The 22,680-nt window shown below is 34.7% G+C and overlaps 1 protein-coding gene across 27 annotated transcripts in view; it reads left to right on the top strand.

Moving 5' to 3' along the window:
- The window catches only part of PICALM (phosphatidylinositol binding clathrin assembly protein), a 113,031-nt gene that overhangs the window by 75,138 nt on the left and 15,213 nt on the right, over positions 1 to 22,680 (top strand). For 5 of the 27 annotated variants that reach the window (XM_032295865.1, XM_032295849.1, XM_032295853.1 and 2 more), the window contains exons 13-20: positions 5,514 to 5,663; positions 10,591 to 10,698; positions 12,204 to 12,335; positions 12,428 to 12,458; positions 12,974 to 13,073; positions 16,363 to 16,386; positions 17,761 to 17,820; positions 19,667 to 19,771. In XM_032295865.1, coding sequence (XP_032151756.1) covers positions 5,514 to 5,663; positions 10,591 to 10,698; positions 12,204 to 12,335; positions 12,428 to 12,458; positions 12,974 to 13,073; positions 16,363 to 16,386; positions 17,761 to 17,820; positions 19,667 to 19,771 — 710 coding nt within the window. The remainder of the gene's footprint in view (positions 1 to 5,513; positions 5,664 to 10,590; positions 10,699 to 12,203; positions 12,336 to 12,427; positions 12,459 to 12,973; positions 13,074 to 16,362; positions 16,387 to 17,760; positions 17,821 to 19,666; positions 19,772 to 22,680) is intronic. The other 22 variants (XM_032295874.1, XM_032295868.1, XM_032295873.1 and 19 more) reach the window with 13 other exon arrangements.

Below are 22,680 nucleotides of genomic sequence, written 5' to 3' on the forward strand. Positions count from 1 at the left end.
TTAATTTAGCTGAATCTTAAGATCTGAGAGTAATTCCTAAAAATGACAAAATATTAATGAAGTCAATAAGTATTTTAGAATTATTTCAGAACGAACTGTAGATAGCAAATTAAGATTAAGAAAGGGGTTTCTTAATATCCTAATGGTATGTTCTGATGTTTGGATTCTTAATCTGCCAAACGTATATGCTTATTTTTTGACTTACTGTGAATTACTTTAGAAAGGGTTAGTAGAATTAACATGACTATTTAAGCAGTTTCAGCTTATTTCCTTTTTTTAAAAAAATGTAGTATTCTTTTTAAAACTAAGGCTGAGTTGTTTCTCTAAATAGTCTAAAAATTTTACAGAAGGCCTAATAAAAATGTGTTTAACATTTTAAAGAAGCTGAACTTAACTTCCTAATTGTTTTGTCTGGACACCATGTACAACTAAAAATGATAAGTTGAAGTTTCTACTTGAAATTGTTAAAGTCATAGATGAAAGCAAATAGAGTAGTCCTGTGGGAGAACAATTCTTAAGTAATTTCAATCTGTAAGAATTGTTCTATGTCCTATTAGAAGACATTATTCCATCAAAGCCTCTATGTGACAGACTACAATGTATTGGAATACATTTAATCATTTTTACTTTTCTATTTTAGGTTATTTTTGCTTTGTATGCTATTTCAGTCAAAATTTCCCCTATGTTAAGTCCCTCGACCTAATCAGAATTCAATCCTGTCTTGACTTTCATATAAGGGTATTTGGCTTCTGAGTTGGTGATAACTTCAGAATTAGACTTCTGCATGATGCTGAAGAGTATTTTAAGCCAAGAATGTTCTAATTCAAGTCAGTATTCATATACATGACAATCAGATTAAGATTTGTTTTTTTAATTAAAGTTAGACTAAACTAACTTAAAATTAGACTAAAATTAAGAAATATTATATATGGCCAGGTGCAGTGGTTTCCGTCTTTTAATCCCAGCACTTTTTGGGAAGCTGAGGCGGGCAGATCACATGAGTCCAGGACTTCGAGACCAGTCTGGCCAACATGGCAAAACCCTGTCTCTAAAACTACAAAAATTAGCCAGACATGGTGGTGCACATCTGTAATCCCTGCTTCTCGGAAGGCTAGGAACAAGAAACACTTGAACCTGGGAGGAGGGGGTTGTAGTGAGCCAAGATTTGTGCCACTGCACTCTAGCCTGGGTGACAGAGCAAGACTGTCTAAAAAAAGGAAATCTTATATATGAGAAGCTTCGATCATAGCATTAAATGTTTAAGGTATTTTGAAGTTAACCATTTACCTGAACCCTTAAATATTTAACATTTTATATGTCATGCTGCTTTTATAGTATATGACAAAGCAGGAGTATGATTTTTTTATAGTCCCCAAACCTTGTTCCATTCTTTTATTGGCTTTCATTAGCCAAAAATGAATGCCCATAACAGACCAAGTATTTAGTTCTTATCGTCAACACCACAGAAATGATGTGCATTCTTAGTCATAGATAGGTTAATGATAAGGTAGAGGTAAAGGGAAGAAAAGTTTATATGTGTATATGAAGGTCGTAAAATTCCAGCTTTTGGTGGAAGGAAAATGAGAGAACACAAGCTCTCATGTTGCCTTCATTGTATTATTAATGAGCCTTTACTTTTTCAAGAAATGTTCTGGAGTCTAACCAAGCAGTTGGTATTGAATACCAATATTGAATACTATTATCTGTGAAGACCTAGGTTTTCTTCACTCTGAAAATTTTGAATTACGGCAAACTTTGAATTTTTATATTTAAAAATATACAGTATTATCAGCCTGGTACACTATTGAGTAATTGAAGCAAGATTTCAAATTTTAGTTTAGGTATAATAGAATTATTCATTCTAAAGTTTAATTTCCCTTACTCTTAGTTGGCATGAAACATACAACACTTTATGAAAAAATGTGATTATCTGGCCAGGTCCAGTGGCTTATACCTGTAATTGCAGTACTTTAGGAGACCAATGCAGGAGGGTTGCTTGAGTTTGAGCCCAGCCTGGGCAACATAGCAAGACCTTGTCTCTACCAAAAAAAATGTTTTTGAACAAATCAGTTTACTGTGTGTGAATGTAGATATCAGTTGTTTAGGAGGTAAAGGCTATAATATGACTGTGGTGCCATTTTAGTCCTTGTTTTAACTTTTTTTTGGATTATTTTTTAATGACTGTAGTGTAGCATAAAATTAAGCTTTTGGGCCAGGTGTGGTGGCTCATGCCTGTAATCCCAGTATTTTAGGAGATCAAGATGGGTAGATCACTCGAGGTCAGGAGTTTGAGACCAGCCTGGCCAACATGGTGCAACCCCATCTCTACTAAAAATATAAATATTAGTTGGGTGTGGTAGTGTGCACCTGTAATCCCAGCTACTTGGGAAACTGAGGCATGAGAGTTGCTTGAACTTGGGAGGTGGAGGTTGCATTGAGCCAAGATCACGCCCCTGCATTCCAGCCTGGGCAACAGAGCAAGCCTCTGTCTTTAAAAAAAATAAAAAACAACAAAAAAATTAAACTTGAATGAATAATGCTAAAAAATAATGGACAAAACTATTATTTTTAAAAATTTTAGACTGGGTGCAGTGGCTCACACTTGTAATTCCAGCACTTTGGGAGCTATGGCAGGGAGTTTTGAGACTAGCCTGGGCAACATGGCAAGACCTCGCCTCTATGAAAAATCGGAAAATTAGCTGGACATGGTGCCATACACCTCTGGTCCCAGCTACTCAGGAGGATGAAGTGGGAGGATCGCCTGTGCCAAAAAGGTCAAGGCCGAAGTAAGCTGTGATCATGCCGTTGTACTCCAGTCTGGGCAACAGAACAAGACCCTATCTAAAAAAAATAAATAAGGGATTTAGAATTGCCAGTTCAGTAGGTTAACTTGAAATAGCCAGAGCGTTATTATTATATCTTAATGAATTGTTTTTTATTACTATAGTATAATGTCCATTAATAGATTAACATCTTGTAGATTACTTGTAGTGTTTTGTCAGTTAGGAACTGGTTTTCCCTTATTGTCTGATTGATCTTATTATGAATGTACTTGCACATATTTCTGAGTATTCTCCTTTAAGGTGTTTCACGTAATAGGAAGTGATTGAACCTTAGGTGCTAGATAAAACTGTATCTGTTGAAAGAACAGCAGATAACTAGTAACCTTTCCTGAACATGTCTTCTCATAAACCAATGGATCTGTTGTAGAAATGTGGTGTTTTTTTTTTTTTAATGACTTATTTCATGGCTTATTTTTTTTTTTTACGTGAAAAAATGAAAGATATTTTACTTGTCTGACAAAATATAAGGTACTTTAAAAACTCCATGCAACTGTTAATATCATGTATTTAAAAACAGAGCATTTGGCTAGGTGTGGTGGCTCATGCTTGTAATACCAGCACTTTGGGAAGTGAGGTAGGCGGATCACCTGAGGTCACGAGTTCAAGACCAGCCTGGCCAACATGGTGAAACCCTGTCTCTACTAAAAATAAAACAGTTAGCTGGGTGTGGTGGCATGGGTCTGTAATCCCAGCTACTCAGGAGGCAGGATAACTGCTTGAACCCAATAGGCAAAGGTTGCAGTGAGCTGAGATCACACCATTGCACTCCAGCCTGGGTGACACAGTGAGAATCTGTCTCAAAAAAAGAGAAAGAAAAAGAAAACATTCAACCTCTGTCTGATTAACTCTAAGCTTAGTGCAACCCCTTTCTTAGGCAAGAAGGAGCTAGAGTGGCCGTCATTGTATTTTAGTACTAAAAGCCAATGTTCTTGGTGGCTCATGCCTATAATCCCAGCACTTTGGGAGGCCAAGGAGGGAGGATCACTTGAGTCCAGGCAGGGGTTCAAGGCTAGCATGGGTGTCATAGCATCTCTACAAAAATTAAATTAGCCAGGCGTGGTGGCATGTGCCTGTAGCTCCAGCTGCTTGGGAGGCTGAGGTGGGAGGATCACTTAAGCCCAGGAGGTGGAGACTACAGTAAGCTATGATTGTACCACTGCACTCTAGCCTGGACAACAGAGCAAGACCCACTCTCGAAAAGAACAAAACCAAAAAACCCACAGGGTCGCCCCCCAACTTCTTATAACTGAGTATTTTCTACTTTTTAATTTGTGAATTATTATTTTCTGATTCTTTATTTATTGGGGAGTGGAATGATGGGAAAGATTTCGAGTTTGACTAGTATAATCAGCATATTTTGATAGATTTGTAGAACTTAATTTTTTTAGTGTAAATTTATTTTCCGTAAGAATAACTATTATAGAAAAGTTATTATGTTACAGAAAAAATTTTATTAAAAAGATGTGTTAATTTTAAACCCATAATCTGAGGATTTTCTTGATATTTTCCTTTTTCAAACAGTTGTATTTGAGTTTATAGAATACTTGCCTTGAATTTGTTGACTTTAAAGGAAGCGTGCCTATATCATAGTAAATGAGCTGGTTCTTAGGCCACTGTTGCCTTCTTAATGTTCAATCATTCAGTCTTAAGAGTAAAATAAAGTACCTAGTACTATGAAGGTACCACAGCATATTTCACTGAAGGTCAAGAACTAAACTAGAATAGACAAGAAGAGGCTACTGTGTAGAATTACAGGAGTATTTTCTTTTTAATTATGTTACAAAGAAAAAATTAAGATACTGTTAAGATATTTTTGTTGCTTTTGTTTTTCTCTCCTCATTTAGTTAACTCTTTAAATCTTGAGAAGTTAGGAAAAATAGATTTGAGTCATTAGAATGATAATTATCTTGAAATAGGTACCAGTACAATAATTGTCTGGTTCTAGAATAACTTTAGATAAAGGATTTGATAATAGTACGCATTTGATACCATTCTAGTAGAGAAACAATACTTTCGTTGTTCCTTTAGCAAATCATTTAAAGACTCTACAGCTCTTAGAACGCCATTCAAAGCTTTTCTCAGTTTTTTAAGTGTGCATTCTTTCATCTCTATTCTTAATTATCTAAAATTCTTTTCCCCTATCCTTAGATTTTTTTCTTTATCTTGGTTTTTTATTTCCTACCTTTGAAACTGTGCAGGAATTATCTACACATGCCAAAAACGGCTTCTTACCCCTGATTTGTCATTATCCTATTTTTTTCTTTTTGAAAGTTTACTCAGGACGTACATACCAATTGTTGATGTCAATTATTCAAGTAAACACAGCTATACTGCCATGACCAGTGCACTCACCTAGGACAGGGAAGATTGGTGCAGGGTGGGTGGCTCTTTATAGAAACATCTTGGTTGTTATTCTCTTTTTTAACTACCTGACTATTGGCTTCCTGGTGTTAACAAATGATTTTTTTCTAAGGATTCATTCTAAAATATGTTAAATGCAATTCTTCCATCTTGATAATTAGATATTTTTTATTTTCGATAATTTAGATATTTAAGATTAATAAACAGTAATATAGCTACTACTTTTCACTTTGCATCTTTTGACTAATTACAATACTAATTTATTTACTTCCTTTCTTCATTTTGCTGTAATACATTTGGACTGCACAGATCCTTTCTCTGCTACTGTAGATGCTGTTGATGATGCCATTCCAAGCTTAAATCCTTTCCTCACAAAAAGTAGTGGTGATGTTCACCTTTCCATTTCTTCAGATGTATCCACTTTTACTACTAGGACACCTACTCATGAAATGTTTGTTGGTAAAGTACCGTTTAACCTTTTTTTCCAATCAATGTTTATACTGCCTATGTTTTACGTGTCCATTAATTTAAAAGCACTGCAACAATTACTTCAGATTTTAATATCGAATTCTAAAATAAAATAACCAGCAATAATGTAGTGAGGTTTTAAAATTGACACTAGTATACCAATTTTATTTATACAAACTTTTAGGAAGGAAAACTTCTTTTGATGTTGAAGTTTCTTTTTTAGTGTTTTGCTCTCTCTTGTGTTATGGTGTGGTACTCTAGCTGTCTATCACACACAGCTTCCTGTTTTAGTTTGGAGAACTGGTTGAAAAGTAACATCTCTTAAACTTTTATGTTTATATGCGTTTATGTTTTTCTTTTTGTATTTGGGGGAAAGAGGGGTTAATCACTCTTAGCATCTGTCTTTAATCTTTTCTTTCTCTCTTAACAGTTGCATGTCAGTTTTATATTGTCCAAAATCTATACATATTTTGTATCCCATTCTGAAGGATTTTACTTTGTAGATAACATAGAGATAAATGCAAAGTAGGAAGTATGTGTTTCATTTTAAATAGTAAAGCAGAAAAGCAACTTGACTTGGATATCCTGTAATTCAAGTATAAAAAGCATAAAAAGGCAGAATTTCACACTGAGGTTATATAGGGAATAGTAAGTTTTAGAGTATATACCGAAGCTGAAATAAATGTTTTTGAATTCTGCTGAAAAAGATGCTAACCTTGTTCCCTGTCTCCCCAAGACAATGAAACTTCTTTTATTTGGTTCAGAGAAACAGCTTAAGGTGATGTGAATTTAAATATTTGATTAAAACTGCATGCAGAAAGTCATCATATGACTCTCGACAGATCATGTGACCACGCTGTAAATATTCAGTTAGATATGTATGAGTCAGAGGAAGGAAGAGAAGAAAGAAGTAACTAGAAAGCAAGTTAATAGTAGAAGGAGATTAGACGAAGTTCCAGGTCAGGTGTTCTAGTTAAATATGACTAATCTAATAGCTTAAACCACATAGATACCCAAAGTGTGATAATTCATTGCAATAATTCCTTCATGTCATTTTGATAAAAAGTTGCCAACCCTTACTCCATAAGGTTAAGAACAACTCAGAAAAATCAGAAAAGCTATGTGTCTAGACACCCTCTGACCTTGCCATAGGGAAGACATTACCTGATACAATGATCAGTTTAATAGGTAGTTTGTCCTCATTGAGCTTGAAGAACACTGAATTGTGAGTCAAAGAGGCTGAGTTGTGGTCTTAAAACTATGCTGCATATGTGAATGTCTGTGAAAGTGTCTAGGCTTGCTTTCTCAGCTGTACAACCACACATTAGAGGACAGGATAGTGTTGGCTAAAAAGCCAACTGCCTAATACTTCTTTTTCTAATAAGATACAATATTGGGTTTTTTCTTTCTAATTTATATAAACTGAGTAGTTTTTTTTTTTTTTTAATACTTAGTAGAGGTTTTTTTTGTTTTTTTGTAAGTTGTAATTTGAAGAATGCCAAGTACGTGGACTTCCCCCATCTTTTGCTTTTCTCAATTTCCTGTCCTACTCATAACTGTTCCTCCTCTTCCTTCTCTTTCTTTTTTCTGCTTTCTCTTCTTCCTTTTATTCCTTGCCTGCATCCCTAGCTGCTTCCCTGATTCCTTCCTCCCTGCTTCCCCACTTTTTCTCCCTTTCCTTCCTCCTTTCCTGCCTTCCTGCCTTGTATGCCTTGTCAGAATTTTTTGTGGCACTTAACTATCATTGAAATGACTACTTTTTAAAACCATCTTGGGAACTGGGTGAAGTAGCTGGTGCCCGTAATCCCAGCTAATTAGGAGGCCGAGGCAGAAGGATAGCTTGAGGCCAGGAGTTTGAGGCCAGACTGGGCAGGATACAAGAACCCATCCCTCAGAAAATTTAAAGAATTTAAAATTATTGTATATGATGTGGACCACATCATAGTTAGAATGTACTTCTTACCTAAATTATTATGAAGTCATCAGCTAAAATCTTAACCATTGATTTTTCTTTGTTGCTTTTGGATTTTAAAATTGTCAAGGCTTATTCACGTTTTTGGTTTAATAGTGATGAAAAGCTCAAGAAGTTCATAAAATTTGAGTTGTTTTTGATTAATAATTATTATAGCTATAATAAAAACTTTTTTTCTACTTACTGTTTTATGTGAAATACTTGGGATTAAACTGAAAACCCCTAATAGATTCTAGAATCAAACAGATGGGGGTTCAAGTCTTGGTTCTGACACTTACTAAATCTTTGACTTTGGGTAAATTATGTAATTGCTCTTTGTTTTCTCACTTGTAAAACAGGGATAATAATAACTATGTCATAGGGTTTATGTGAGGTTTAAATAATAGCTTGTTTATAAAGCCCTTGCATAGTGTTTAGTAGGGTTTAATAAACGGTAGTAGTTACTTTGACAAAAAAAGTATGAGGCCTAATTATATTGTGAAACTACCATTAAAATCAATTAACACTCCAAACAAATTTTTAAAAAGGTGTTTGGATTGCCTTTCTGTCCCCAAAGCTTGTTGACCTTTTACTTTTCAGTTAATTTATTATTGTCCTCTTGAGATTTACCCTGCAGGTCAGTGGTTTCTAAATGTTAAACTGTGGGTTGGTGCTGGTTAGTAAGAAAGTTTTCACTGGGCCTTGGTGAAATGGAAGAGTAGGCAGGACAATGTATTGATATAAAGTAAACCTTAACTCAGAGCTCAGAGCCTGCTCTTTTTAGTGTACTCGTGTGTGTGTGTGTTTATGTGTATTTCTGTAAACTTTCCCTTTTAGAATAGTGATACTAGTTGGGTCTTTTTGTTTTAAATAACTTTTAGAAATTAAAAGTTGGCAGTCCTGATATTTTCACAAAAAGTTGATGATATGCACTGAAATTATAATGTAGAAGCTCTAACCTTGTCAGTGTGTATGTTTCAGGCATTCATTTATTACTTAAAAGATTGTTACTTTGGAAGTACACTGCTTGCCTCCCTGATAACTTTAAGCAAATATTAATAGCTGATTAGCTATTGCAATTAATTAATTGTTTTTGCTTTTTTCCTCTGTCTAAAGAGGCTTTTAAAACTTGAGATAGAAATTCTGGATTACTTTATAGTCTTTCTAACCTTTTATACTTATAGGTATAAAATGTTGTAATTTCACTGATTGGTGCCTCTAGGGACCTCAGTAGTTGGCTCATCATTTTACAGAAAGTCATTTCTATGTGACTATAAAGGAGAGGCTTATCTTTTGTATCAACTGTATTCTACAAAGCTGAGGCAAAGTAGCAGGAGGAAATAGGAATTTAGTATATTGGCCTAATTTTAAATTGTTGTTCCATATATGATCTAAAGGTTAGCGACATTATAGCCAAGATTGTTACCAGAATGATTTAAAGAAGATTATCGGTACTACTTACACCGTGATGGTAGTATGAGCACATAATTAAACATGATCGATTTTTGTCTAGAGTAGAAACATTGGCTTTTTATGTAAAGAGTTATCACAACAACCAGTAAGCCGATGGTATAATTCGCTGATGGAATAATTCTTAAACAGCTTGCACACTTTAAAATATTATTAAATTGGTAAGTCTAGGATTCTTGGATCCTTTTGATGAACAGTCAAGATTTATATACTGAATTATTTCATATTTTGATAGTGTTTATGTTCCCGTTGTATGACCAATGTCTTTGAGTTTCTAGTAGTTTAAGGGTTAAGTGATTATGTAGCAAGATCAAACTGGTTCATTCTCTAAAAATGTGTGCACTACAAAATAGTCTTTATAGGATGTGTAAAATGCTACTTTAAAGTAGTATCATTAATATGTATCAGCTTGTATCGGTCATTGCTAATAATCATTGTTTACTAGCTTTTTCTGTCTTTGAGGACCTTCTTGGACATCTCACCAAATCTTGTCCTACTTTTTACAGTTTTCTTTAAGATCAGTCTTTCTAGTACAACATGACATCATTGTACTTCTTTACATCCTGGTGTTAAACACTGAGAATTCAAAGTGAGATTCTGACTAGAATAGAGGTGAGAAAGAGAGGGATCCTAAGTTTAGGACTCCAAAAGTTTAACTTCTCCTTAATGGTGTAGTTGTTAACCTTCTAATATAGGTGATCTTAAAGGCATGAGCTTATTGTCTGTAATAACACTAGTATCGGTGTAACACAGGCAAGAAAGAATAGTCTGTTATGGTTTTGTTTTTTAGAGTAGGATCAGCTTAATTAGTATGCTTGAGTTTATGCTTGTCCGCCCTATGTTGCAAGTAATAAGTTGAAGTTAGAGGGTGGTTGGCAATTGAAAGTGGCGTATCTTTTTTCTCTGGTGTTCTAAAAGCACATGGTTACAGGTGGACATAAGGATTAGTGAGTTGCAACATTCAGAATCCCATCACTGAACTTAAGCTATTTAGCATTTGATTAACTGTTGAAGGAAGGATGGAGAGAAATATGGAAAATGGGTAGGTGGGAGGGAGAAAAACTTTTATCTTGGGGTTACTGAAAAGTTTCATACTTTTTTTTTAAGCACCACAGAATTCTTATTGCATTCCCCACCGATCCCTTGCATTGCATATATATTTTGCTTCATGAAAAATCTTATTTTAGATATGTTTAGTTTTTTAAAGATTATCAGCATACAAAACTAAGGTAAAAGATAAAAAAAATTTCTGTAATGAAGCATATTTGCAGTTCAGTGTCAGTTGCTCGTTTGTTTGTTTTGTCAGTAGGATGATTTTGTTAGGGAAAACCCAATCACTACAAAAAATGTGATACAGAAAACATTTTGCTTGAATAATTGGCTTTGTTTTTGTTTGGGGAATATACTGCATTTTCCATGCTATTGTCATCATTATTAAATAGCTATAAATGCAGAGTTATTAAATAATTGAGCTTTTTTCCATTTTGGTTTTCTCAGGATTCACTCCTTCTCCAGTTGCACAGCCACACCCTTCAGCTGGCCTTAATGTTGACTTTGAATCTGTGTTTGGAAATAAATCTACAAATGTTATTGTAGATTCTGGGGGTAAGAAAAAAATTATTAAAATATTATAATGTCCTAACCTGTTTAAGGAAAAATAATGCTGCTTTTTAAATGTTTAAGTACATTAAATTGGGGTAGCCAAAGAAATTGTCCCTACCCCCTCAGGCACTAGATGAGAACTTCAGGGAGCTGTTTAGTCATTATTATTTTATTGGTGCCAATTTAGACACTGGGAAAATTTTGTTTTTCCTAGAGCAAAGTAAGAGAGAAAAAGAGATTTAGCTCTGTAGAATGCTAAGTTGCTAGTGACTATGTGTAGATGTTGTGCCTTTTTAGATATAGAATTTTTACCTTTACTGAAAGGAATGAAAACCTTATTCTATCTAAATATATGAAATTGACTGATTTAAATAGTCTGTGTATAAACAATTAGAATGTATTAAATGTCAGGCCTGTGAATACAGGAGCTTGGTATTGTTTTATGAATGATTCTTATTAGGGTTCATTTGTCTTAAAGGAACTTTATAGACTAGATCTGTAGAGCCAGGTTTCTACTTTGTGTTTTTATTAATACCTTGTTAATTTGAAGTGCCTGTAAAACTTTGACACTCATAATTCTGTTCTTACCATGGGATGGCCTTTGATTTTGGTTAGTAATTAACTTTTAGCTATTTAGAGAGAATATATTAAGATGTTCTTAATTTTATAACATATAATTAGTTATCCTCTAAAAAGTAAGAAGCAAACTTATAAAGAATATTTATGGATTAAGAATTTATCTTTTTCTGTGTACTAGTAGGTTTATGATTATACTTTTTTGATGCATTAGATTTTAGTTTGTCTTGCCTGGGAATATAGACCAATCATTGTTATGAACTATCATCTTTGGTGACTTTATTTTTCAGATTCTGATATTCTTAAATCATACTTTTGAGTCCCATGGAGGGTTTATTTCATTGGATTTTCTTTTATTTTCTATCCTTGGGTGAGGAAAACTTAAAGAATTTTATTTTCATTTTTAAGAATTGACCTCATTTACTAGATGGACGCTTAATGCAATTACTGTGTTTAGCAGTTTCTTAGATGTGGTTCACTCTTACATTCTCTGCTTTAAAAAAAAAAAAAAGAGATCTATTAAATCTTATTTCTTAATGTAAAAGGAACTCCTATCAAAGTTCCAGAGAGGTATTTTTTAACCTGTATTGCTTTAGATATAAGTGAGTCTTGGTAAAATTTTGCTGGGCAAGCAGGAGAATTACATTCCTTTTTTCCCTTTTATAATACTTCTCTCTTATCCCCTTTAACCCTAATGTAATTTTCTCATGAAATAAGAGAAATGATCTGTCAAAACAAATATAGCCTTCTCAGTCAGTTCACTATGAAGTGGTGAATTTCTCCATTTTCCACTTAAAGACATTTACTAATGTGTACTTTTTGGATAATTTTTCCAGTGAACAAACAAGGAGAAAAGGCAGAGACCTCCTTTAGAAAGCCATAGCATCATAAAGTTCCTTACAAATTCTATTTCATCTGTTTGTAACTTTAAGGCTTTGATGAACTAGGTGGACTTCTCAAACCAACAGTGGCCTCTCAGAACCAGAGTCTTCCTGTTGCCAAACTCCCGCCTAACAAGTTAGTATCTGATGACTTGGATTCATCTTTAGCCAACCTTGTGGGCAGTAAGTAGTCTTTGGATACTTTAATCTTCTTTTATGGTTTTTATTAAACTGAGTCTAGTGTTATAAAATGCTTTCTTTTTCTCCTTTTCTAGATCTTGGCATCGGAAATGGAACCACTAAGAAGTGAGTTTTTAATACACACATTTTTTTTTCCATGTGTCATTTAGAGGTTGATTTGGCTTTTGTCTCAAAAATATGTATAGAGATGTCAAGTCTGCTTTTGTGTGTGTGTGTGTGTGTGTGTGTGTGTGTGTGTGTGTGTGTGTGTGACACAGTCTCACTCCGTCGCCCTGGCTGGAGTGTAGCGGTGCAATCTTGGCTCACTGCAACCTCCACTGCCCAAGGTTCAAGCAGTTCTCCTGTTTCAGCCTCTCTAGTAGCTGGGATTATAGGCACGGGTCACCAAGCCCGGCTAATTTTTGTATTTTTAGTAGAGATGGGGTTTCACCATGTTGCCCAGACTGGTCTCAAACTCCTGACCTCCGCTACCTTGGCCTCCCAAAGTGATGGGATTACTGGCATGAGCACCGCCCCCAGCCTCAAGTCTGCATCTTCAGTACTCTGTTCATTAGAAATATATAGTTAAGGAAACGTTATAATTAGAGACTTTTAATATTCTCACTTATGTTTATTTAAAGTGATGTAAATTGGAGTCAGCCAGGTGAAAAGAAGTTAACTGGAGGATCTAACTGGCAACCAAAGGTTGCACCAACAACGGCTTGGAATGCTGCAACAATGGTGAGTTGAAAAAGCTCCTGATACCCTAACACATGAATAATTTAGTTAAATATGTAACATGAAAATGTTTTTAAAGTGATAGGCATAAATAGATTGTTACCGAGTTTTAGAAGTATAAGTAATTTGTACTTCTGTTAAAGGAAGCTGGTTGCCTGTATTTGCCGGGTACATCTTAATGGCTAACATGTATTTAAGGATTACTTTGTGCCAGGCATCATTCCAGTAAATGATAATGCAGTTTTATTTTGGATAATTCTCTTGTTAACCCATGTGCTAGTAACTATTATAATCCCCATTTTACAGATGAGGAAGTGGAGGCACAGAGTTATTAACTAATATGCTCAGGATTACAGAGATCTTAAATGATTAGTTGGATTTTTAGAACCTAGGCAGCCTAACTGTAGAACATATGTCCTTAATTACTACTCTGTATTACTGACCTCAAATTTTTTATTTATTTGTCTAAAATACAAAATTTTCTCATTTCATTAGTGGTAAAGAAACTATACTTGCTCGGGTTTTGCCATATAATTTATATAAATGACAATATATTTGACAATTATATATATGTCATATAACTTATACAGTTGATTCTCATTATCTGTGGCAGTTAAGTAATTAAAGTCACCCCAAACACTGTATTAATGAATGCTGAACCCTCTCTACGGGAAATACATACATATATGCATATGTCACATAGATGATCATTTTAGAAAACCTCGTTCTAGTAGATTCTTTTTTTTATTTATTTTACGAAAGAGGAAATAAAGTTCAGAAATATTAAGTGACTTGCCTACAACTGTTGCACTAACTGGTGCCAGAGTTGGAATTTTAGCCCTGTCCAACTGGCCTCAGAGTCATAGTTTCTTGCAGTATGATGGACTCCCCATCCCCCTTCTCTATCCTTTGGTCTGGGGTGAGAGCTGGGCCAAGGCAGAGTGTCCTTTGTTCCATCTCAGATGGAAGTAAACTGTATTGGATGAATCAGACTTTTGCCACTCTGCAAATGAGCATGAATGGCCTCGAAAGCACCAAGAGTATTGATTTTTGGTGTCACAAAATTTATCAAGCAGGTGATTTTACAGATATGAAATCTATGAATAATGAGGATTAACTGTTTTTGCTAATGAAATGATTAGCATCTTGTAATGAAGAGGTTTTTAGTAATGTTTTTAATTACAGTAAGATACGGTAGGCCCAGAATAGCTTTATGGCTATTCTTCTGTCCTTGGCCAGTTTCTGTCTTACCAATCCAGCAAATCTTCATCAGTCAATGAAAACTGCTTCTTGTGGAAAAGTTTGAAACATTCGTTCTTCAGACAGTAGGCTAGTAGCTGTGTTTTAATCACACGGACTACACATTTCTAATAGCTTTGTTATTACTGTTAGAGGCCACCATTGTCCTTTTAGCCACTTGCAGAGCACTGCCCTGTTTTCTGTGGGTTAATGATAGGTTAAAATTGGTACAACTGAGCTAAAAATAGTATGTTTATAAAAAATTGTGCATTTTATCATATAGCTCAGACTTTATAAATGGAAAGTAATATTGTGATTTAGCTACCTTTTTAAGGCAGTAATTTTTTTTGTTAGTGTTCACTACCATCACTAATTTTATTATTTTGTATTTATTAATTTTTTTGAGATGCAGTCTTGCTCTGTTGCCCAGGCTGCAGTGCAGTGGCTTGATCTCAGCTCACTGCAACCTCCATCTCCTAGGTTCAAATGATTCTCCTGCTTCAGCCTTCTGAATAGCTGGGATTACAGGGACCCACCACCATGCCCAGCTAATTTTTGTATTTTTAGTAGAGGCGGGGTTTCACCTTGTTGGCCAGGCTAGGATTACAGGCATGAGCCACCTCACCCAGCCTAACATCACTAATTTTAAAACTTTGCCTTTAAATTGTTTAGATTTTTAGACACACAATCTTAAACCTGTAAATGTTGCTCTCTTGAGGGCATTGGAGCAGATAGCACCCCACTTTTAAAGATAAAGCTCTGTGAGATTTTTTTTTTTCCCTAAGTGCAAAGCAGTTGAAAAGCAGATTTAGGTTGAAATTCATCTCTTTGACTCTAAATCCAGCCTCCTTTCCACTATAACACACTTCACTGACTAGGGTATGATAGGAGTTTAGAGTAGTGGATTTTATGGTCTTGTGTGTGAATTATGACATTGATGATGTGTGAGAAATGATATAAATATCAATGCTGACATTAAAATATAGTGAATATTTTCTTGTTTTATATTGTTAGTATTAATCTATGTACAATATTAGTTTATAGATAGCATTTAAGATTGACTACTAAAATAGGTAGCCATTTAGAATTTGTATTTAAGTTGATAAGATAGCAGTACTTATCTTGCTGTATTATATATGGTAATGTGTATCATCTCCTAAGGATTTTGCTAAAATCTTTGTATGTATTTTATGGAGTTTTTAATGGGTAATGTTTGGGGCTGATAATGTGATTCACAACTTAAGATAAACTGCTGCTTTTGACATTTCTTTACATTTCTAACCTTTTTATTAATCCTTAAACACTGTCAAGGTTTTTCAGTGTTTTTTTAATTTAACACAAATTCATTGGAATTTTATTAAAATATATATTATACTACAAATTTTTTTTTTTTTTTTTTTTTTTTTTTTGAGAAGGAGTTTCACTCATGTTCCCCAGGTTGGAGTGCAATGGCGCGATCTCGGCTCACCGCAACCTCCGCCTCCTGGGTTCAGGCAATTCTCCTGCCTCAGCCTCCTGAGTAGCTGGGATTACAGGCATGCACCACCATGCCCAGCTAATTTTTTTTTTTGTATTTTTAGTAGAGACGGGGTTTCACCATGTTGACCAGGATGGTCTCGATCTCTTGACCTCGTGATCCACCCGCCTCGGCCTCCCAAAGTGCTGGGATTACAGGCTTGAGCCACCGCACCCGGCCTACAAATTCTTTTAATTAATGCTTGTTTTTTTCCTGTGGTAGACATCTGATGCAACCCTGTGGATGGGATGCCCAAAATTTTGCACTGTTGACATTATTGATAGAATTGATGTTTTAGTAATACTTATAATCAATAAACTGTTTTTTGTATAAAGAAATGAGGCCAAAGACTACCTTTCCCTTGTCAACCTTGATAGTGTTTTAGTATAGATGTTCTTTCATTAGATACAAGGGATTTTAGGTAGTTAGTGAATGTACATGTGAACTAAAATACTCTCTGTGTATTTTCTGTTGTGTAAGTACTTGTTCTAATCCAGTGTTATTGCATTATGTAATTGTTCTCCCTGGGAAAAACAGAATGGCATGCATTTTCCACAATACGTAAGTGACCAAAAACTAGCCTTTTTGCAATAAATTGGCATGCTATTAACCACTGCTGTAGCAGAATCTCATAACCTTTCAGCTATTACTTGTTTTCACATTCAGATTTTCAATATGCCAGAAATTCTTCCTAGCATCTACTGATTTCATGGGTGTGTTGTAGAATTGATTCTGATGGTGGCATGGGAAATACCGATTTTTTTTCTTGCTTACTATTCCGCCATTTGCTGCCAGATGGCTGGGTGTCTGTGTGTGTATCTTGTGCTGCCACTATGCACTTGATGACTTCTGAATGAAGGGAAATGTTGATTGTGGTAATGTTTAAAATAACAACTGCATGAAATCTTACAGGCTTCTGCTATTCTTGGCAGTTTGTCTACTGCTCTTGCAGATCTTCGTTTTTAAGTAGGGAGAGACCAATAAGCCCTACACGCTCACCCAAATACTAAACATAACTATTCACTTTAGTGTTATTTTTTAAGAGTCATATTTCATTTAACTTCTCCATGCATATGTTCAAATTGCCATATAATTTCAGTTATTTTATGTTTTAGCAGTGTTATTGGTCTTTCACCTGTATTCAATTTCAGTTTTCATTATGAGAAACACAGGAAATGTTGTTAAGACAGCAACTATATCTAAAATGATTCTGTTCTCAAATTGTATGTTTACAGATCATCAAAGTGGTAGGAAGAGGGGAACTTAAACATCTTAGTGGTTGGTAGATGGTTCTTTTAAACATGAAAGCATAAACTGACCTAATTGATTGCTACTCTTAAATAATTTTTGTAATAAATTAGAAAGAAAGCTAACATATACCCTCTATATAAGAACTCTGGTTCATAGAAATAGTCATACTCAATAGCAGTTTGAAACCTTTGGAGTTCTTTGAAAAGAGTGAGTGAGGTCCTTAGAAAGTAACTTTTTGAAAGATTAGGTTATTAATTGATTTTAGATTTCTACATTTTTTTCTTTGAATGCGAAAGAAAACAGGTACCTAACTAAGAAAACATTCGATAATACTTTTTCTTGGTAAACATTTTTTATGATAGTGGTAACCTTTAAATTTTAGAACTACTGACGATATTTTTTGAAATCTAAAGATTTTTAAAGCTGTAAAAAGCATGATAAAATCTTAGATCACTGCTGTATCTAAGTGGTATATTTTCCCTTCTAATAAATCTGCTTTTCTGCTAATTTTGAGACACTTTTTTTCACTGACCATTAATAGACAGTTCTTAATGATCACAAGTGTCACTTACTCACAGCTGTCTTAGCAATTCTTTTTAGTGGAACTACAGCTACTAATTACTTGAACTCAGTTGACACACATGAGTTATACTTTTTTTTTTATTTTTCCTTTCACTATGTTAGGCACCCCCTGTAATGGCCTATCCTGCTACTACACCAACAGGCATGATAGGATATGGAATTGTAAGTATTTTCCCAGGTACAGCTTTTGTAAAAAAAAAATTATATATATATACATATATACATATATATATATATGTGTGTGTGTGTGTGTGTGTGTGTGTGTGTGTGTGTGTGTGTGTTCATATTTAACATACTTTTATTAGAATTTAATCTAAAAAAGAATTTAGTGCTCCTCATACCCCTAGCCCTAGTACCTATCAGAGTGGAACCATAGCATTGGTTTCATAAGTATTTCTAGAATAATCATTATACTAGAGATCTTATGCATTAATGTTCATATTATTACTTGGTTTATTTTTCTCCTCGTAACTTGGCTGACCATTTTATATTTCAAACATTAATGTTCATTCTAAGCCTTTGTTGCTGTGACTATATGTTAAATACCAGTGAGGTCTTATAACCTTAATATTGTAGGGCATGGGAGGGATTAATTCTTGAATTGTATAGAGGTAAATTTAAGTCTGATAAAGGCTAGAGAAATTTTCCTATGACAATAATTATTACATTACAAAAAACAGTCTTTTAGCCTTTCAAAATGCCACAATGTGCATGTTAGATTGCCCTTACTTTTCCAACTCTCAGTGTATAGAGACTCACTTAGATAACAAATGGTGCTAGTGGGTTCAACCCGCTGGTATAATGTATTTGAGGAACTTTTCCTGGAAGAAGCCAACACTATGTCCCTTGTCTTGCTACTGTGCCTGCTATGTTACTTCTTTATATATATGATATGGAAGTAACTCCTTTCATAATGTGGAAAAGTTTCACAGCTTTTTTCCACAGGTCATTGCATTAAAATGTCTGATGAGGTCAGGTGCAGTGATGTATGCCTGTAATCCCAGCACTTCGGGAGGCCAAGGTGGGCGGATCACCTGAGGTTGGGAGTTCGAGACTAAAAATACAAAAATTTGCTGGGCGTGGTGGCACGCACCTGTAGTCCCAGCTACTAGGGAGGCTGAGGCAGGAGAATCACCTGAACTCGGAAGGCGGAGGTTGCAGTGAGCCAAGATCGCATCACTGCACTCTAGCCTGGGTGACAGAAAGAGACTCCATCTCAAAAAAAAAAAAGTCTGCTGAGAAACTCAGTCCGTAAACTTAAAACGAAGCTCTAAATGCAAATAGTAGTCTACTTGAAACGATAGTAGAACTTCTTTAAAAGAAACATTTTAAAGCATTGCAATTTAACTAAAACATGAGTCTGTATTATTTTTACACTAGGTATTGTCACTTAGTAGGTTAATTTTATACACTGTAACAGTGATTTTTAAAGAAACATTTGGTTGAGATTCTATTTTCAGTTACTCAAGAAGGAATTAACCTCTGCTGTGTAATTTGAGCTCTGTCTTGATTCTTATGTCAAATAAAATGGAAGAACTAGAGCGGGCTTATTCAAAGAATCAACTATCTTCACTTGTGATCACTTGCATAATGGCATAAGAACTTGATTTATACAAAGGCAATTTACTTTGAAATATCTTAGCAGCAAAGACAAAGTCTTAAGTTTTCTTAATGTCTAAACCTGACAAATTTGCAAATTTTAGAAGGCTCTGAGTCTAAATTATTTTATCTGTTGTACTACAGTAAAGTTTAAAAATTGCAACTTATTGAATAGAAAAAGTTAGGCTTTGTTACCACATTTTTAAATGAGCATGTTAAAGACTTTACATACCAAAAGAAAAGAAAAATACTCTTGAAAGTTTGTAGCTATTAGTCTTACTTATATTCAGAGGAATATGTTTTGAGTCAAGCAAAGATACTAGGTCCTGTCATCCCGGTTGTCATTGTTATTTACTTATAAGGAAGATGACAGTCAATATCTTTTAACCTGGTATTTCTCATTTTTTAGCCTCCACAAATGGGAAGTGTCCCTGTAATGACGCAGCCCACCTTAATATACAGCCAGCCTGTCATGAGACCACCAAACCCCTTTGGCCCTGTATCAGGAGCACAGGTATTATACACTACATGTAACTGTGGTAATGTGCTTGATTTTGAAGGAATATGATACTAAAAAAACCCTTTTACACAACTTGAGAAACAAGTTACTAGCACTTTTCTTCTTCATTATGGATATTGCTTGCATCATATCTTTCTTATATAAGAGCTTTTAGGAATATTGATTATTTGGAGGAAAAAGATAAGTAGATAGCAAATACTAGAGATGGAAAATTCTTGATGACTTACAGTTGGTGGATCCAGAGGATGATTTTTCTGAGATTAAGGAGCCTTCTTCTTCTTCATGATTCTGGCGTTACTATCCTTTGTTAACCCCTCAAAACCATTAACTCAAGAGCTTTATAGTTCTTGGCTAATGGCTAGAATGATGCTACAGCAGGGTGTGTTGCCCTTGAGATGTTTGGGAAACTCTTGGCAAGTCTCCACAAAGTTTTGGATATTATTTTTTCATTAGATAACTTTCTGCCACTGAGAATTGGGTTCAAAAACAAGCCAATAAGAGGAGTCAAGAAGCTTGAAATGTCATGCTAAACCAGATTGTTTAATCTAGTGACTTTCCTCTTGTTTCTAAGGCTTTTCTCTCCCAGTTCCTAAAAATAAACCATAAATATACATTGTTTTTTATCCCATTATTGTTGCATTAGGATAATCTGATTTTTTTATTTTTAAGGTTTTACCTGTTACGGTTAGAAGAAATAGGATATTCCTTTGTTATTCACATCTCTGGTGGCATATTCTGGGATGAGGCCCTTGTGAAGTAATAGGATGGCTTATCCTTCTCTGCCTGCAGCTCTACTCATACTGTTTGACACTAAGAAATAGTTAATTAAATGCAATTGTTAGAACACTCCTCCTTTTCTCAAATGGTTTCTAATGCTAACCAGTTGGTTACTGTATGTGTTTAATGCTTATTTGAAAACACTTGAATGAGCATTTGATTAATGGACTTGTTATTCCCCTCCCACTTGAAAGCATATGTGTCACATTTGCCAAAGCATACAGTCTTCCATTGCCACAATTAGTTTATTTAATCCAATTTGAATCTAGTCTCTATACACAGTAGTCCCCTCTTCTCTTTGGGGGATATGTTCCAAGACCCACAATGGAAGCCTGAAAATGGGATAGTACTGACCCATATATATGCTATATATACATAACTATGATAAAGGTTAATTTATAAATTAAGCACAGTAAGAGAATAATGAATAATAAAATAGAACAGTAACAATATACTATAATAAAAATGGTATTAATGTGTGCTGTTGCTCATAGACATGCTTGCTCTCTCCATCTCTGCCTTTATCTCTCTTGAACTGTCTTATTATCCTCTACTTACCTATATTCATACCATGATTCACTTTGGGTAACTGAAACCACAGAAAGTGAAACTGTGGACTGTATTTCATAGACTAGTTAAGCATAGGCAATCCTTTCATATTTCAGCCTTTTAAAATATGACATCTCTTAATAAATTGATAACTGTTGGCTGAGAGTAGGTAGTGAATTTAGTTCTGTTTTAAGAGGTAAAATTCATGTTGGTTGCAATTAATACATTTACCCATGTGCCTTTCTTTTTTGTCACCTCCCTTTATCCATGTTAAAAATGACTGTTTTCTTGTTCTTTAATCAGTTAAGTATTTACAGTGACAATTGAAAATAGCTTAGAGTCAGGGTAATTGACACAGTCATACTTTTATAAGTCAGTTTTTATGCATTCATTTTTATAAAATAGACTACGAGTATTTATAGTAACCACTGCTGAACTTTTTACCAGCAGTATTCCGATTACAGGTTTAACTTGATAACCTTTAAAGAAGTATACTGATAATTTCCCTGTCTGTTGCAGATGTTTTCTTGATATACAATTATGTCTTTTTCATGTCTTTTGGATTTTTGTACATTTAACTTCAGATATGTATCATTTACTTTAAAAATTAAATTTTTTTTTACTATAAGAAACTAAGTGATAGAAACCTAAACGTATTTAAGTAATTTTTTTAAAGCTGTAGTCCATGCTAAAGACTTAGTAGAGACCTTGACTTCAGAAGTTTTTTTCCTGATATGTAGTTAAACACTTCACCCAAAATGCATCTTGATTTGCTGACTCTTGTCAGAATATATTGCTACCATAAGCTTGGATACTATCAGACAATTTCCAATTACTTTCACATACATTATTTTACCTGATTCTTTAAGTTGGATGGGTCTTCTGTCACCGTCACATTTTATAGGTAAAGAAAACAGACCTGGAAAGGTTCTTCAACTAATTAAGTGGTGAAATCAACTTATCCCCCGGTGTCTCTGATTCCTAGTCCAGTGTTCATTTTTACCACTGTCTTCTAGTGGGACTGAGCCCTTAATGCCCAATACAGTAGCACCATCTTTTTTTGTCAGCAGTGAACACACTGCAGATTCCTTAGGTTTTTCTGCTAGATTGTAAACCACATTTATATATTCACGGTGTAACTACTGTAGTTGTGAAGAATATCCTCTATAATTTTGGGTAATACCTTCAACCTGGAAACATTGTGTATGAGTTTTGCTTTTTTTTTTTTTTTTTTTTTTTTTTAATGTCAGCAAAAGTCTACCTTTAAAAAATTGCTTGTTGGCTGGGCACGATGGCTCACACCTGTAATCCCAGCGCTTTCGGAGGCCCAGGTGGGTAGATCATCTGAGGTCAGGAGTTCAGCCCAGTCAACATGGTGAAACCCTGTCTCTACTAAAAATACAAAAATTTGCTGGGCATGGTGGCACACACCTGTAATCCTAGCTACTCGGGAGGCTAAGGCAGGAGAATTGCTTGAACCCAGGAGGCAGAGATTACATTGAGCCAAGATCGCACACGTAGCACTCCAGACTGGGCGACAGGAGCAAAACTTCATCTCAAAAAAAAAAAAAAAAAAA

The sequence above is a fragment of the Sapajus apella genome, unplaced genomic scaffold, assembly GCF_009761245.1.
Source record: "Sapajus apella isolate SASKATOON/1434 unplaced genomic scaffold, GSC_monkey_1.0 scaffold34, whole genome shotgun sequence".
Taxonomy (NCBI): Eukaryota; Metazoa; Chordata; class Mammalia; order Primates; family Cebidae; genus Sapajus; species Sapajus apella.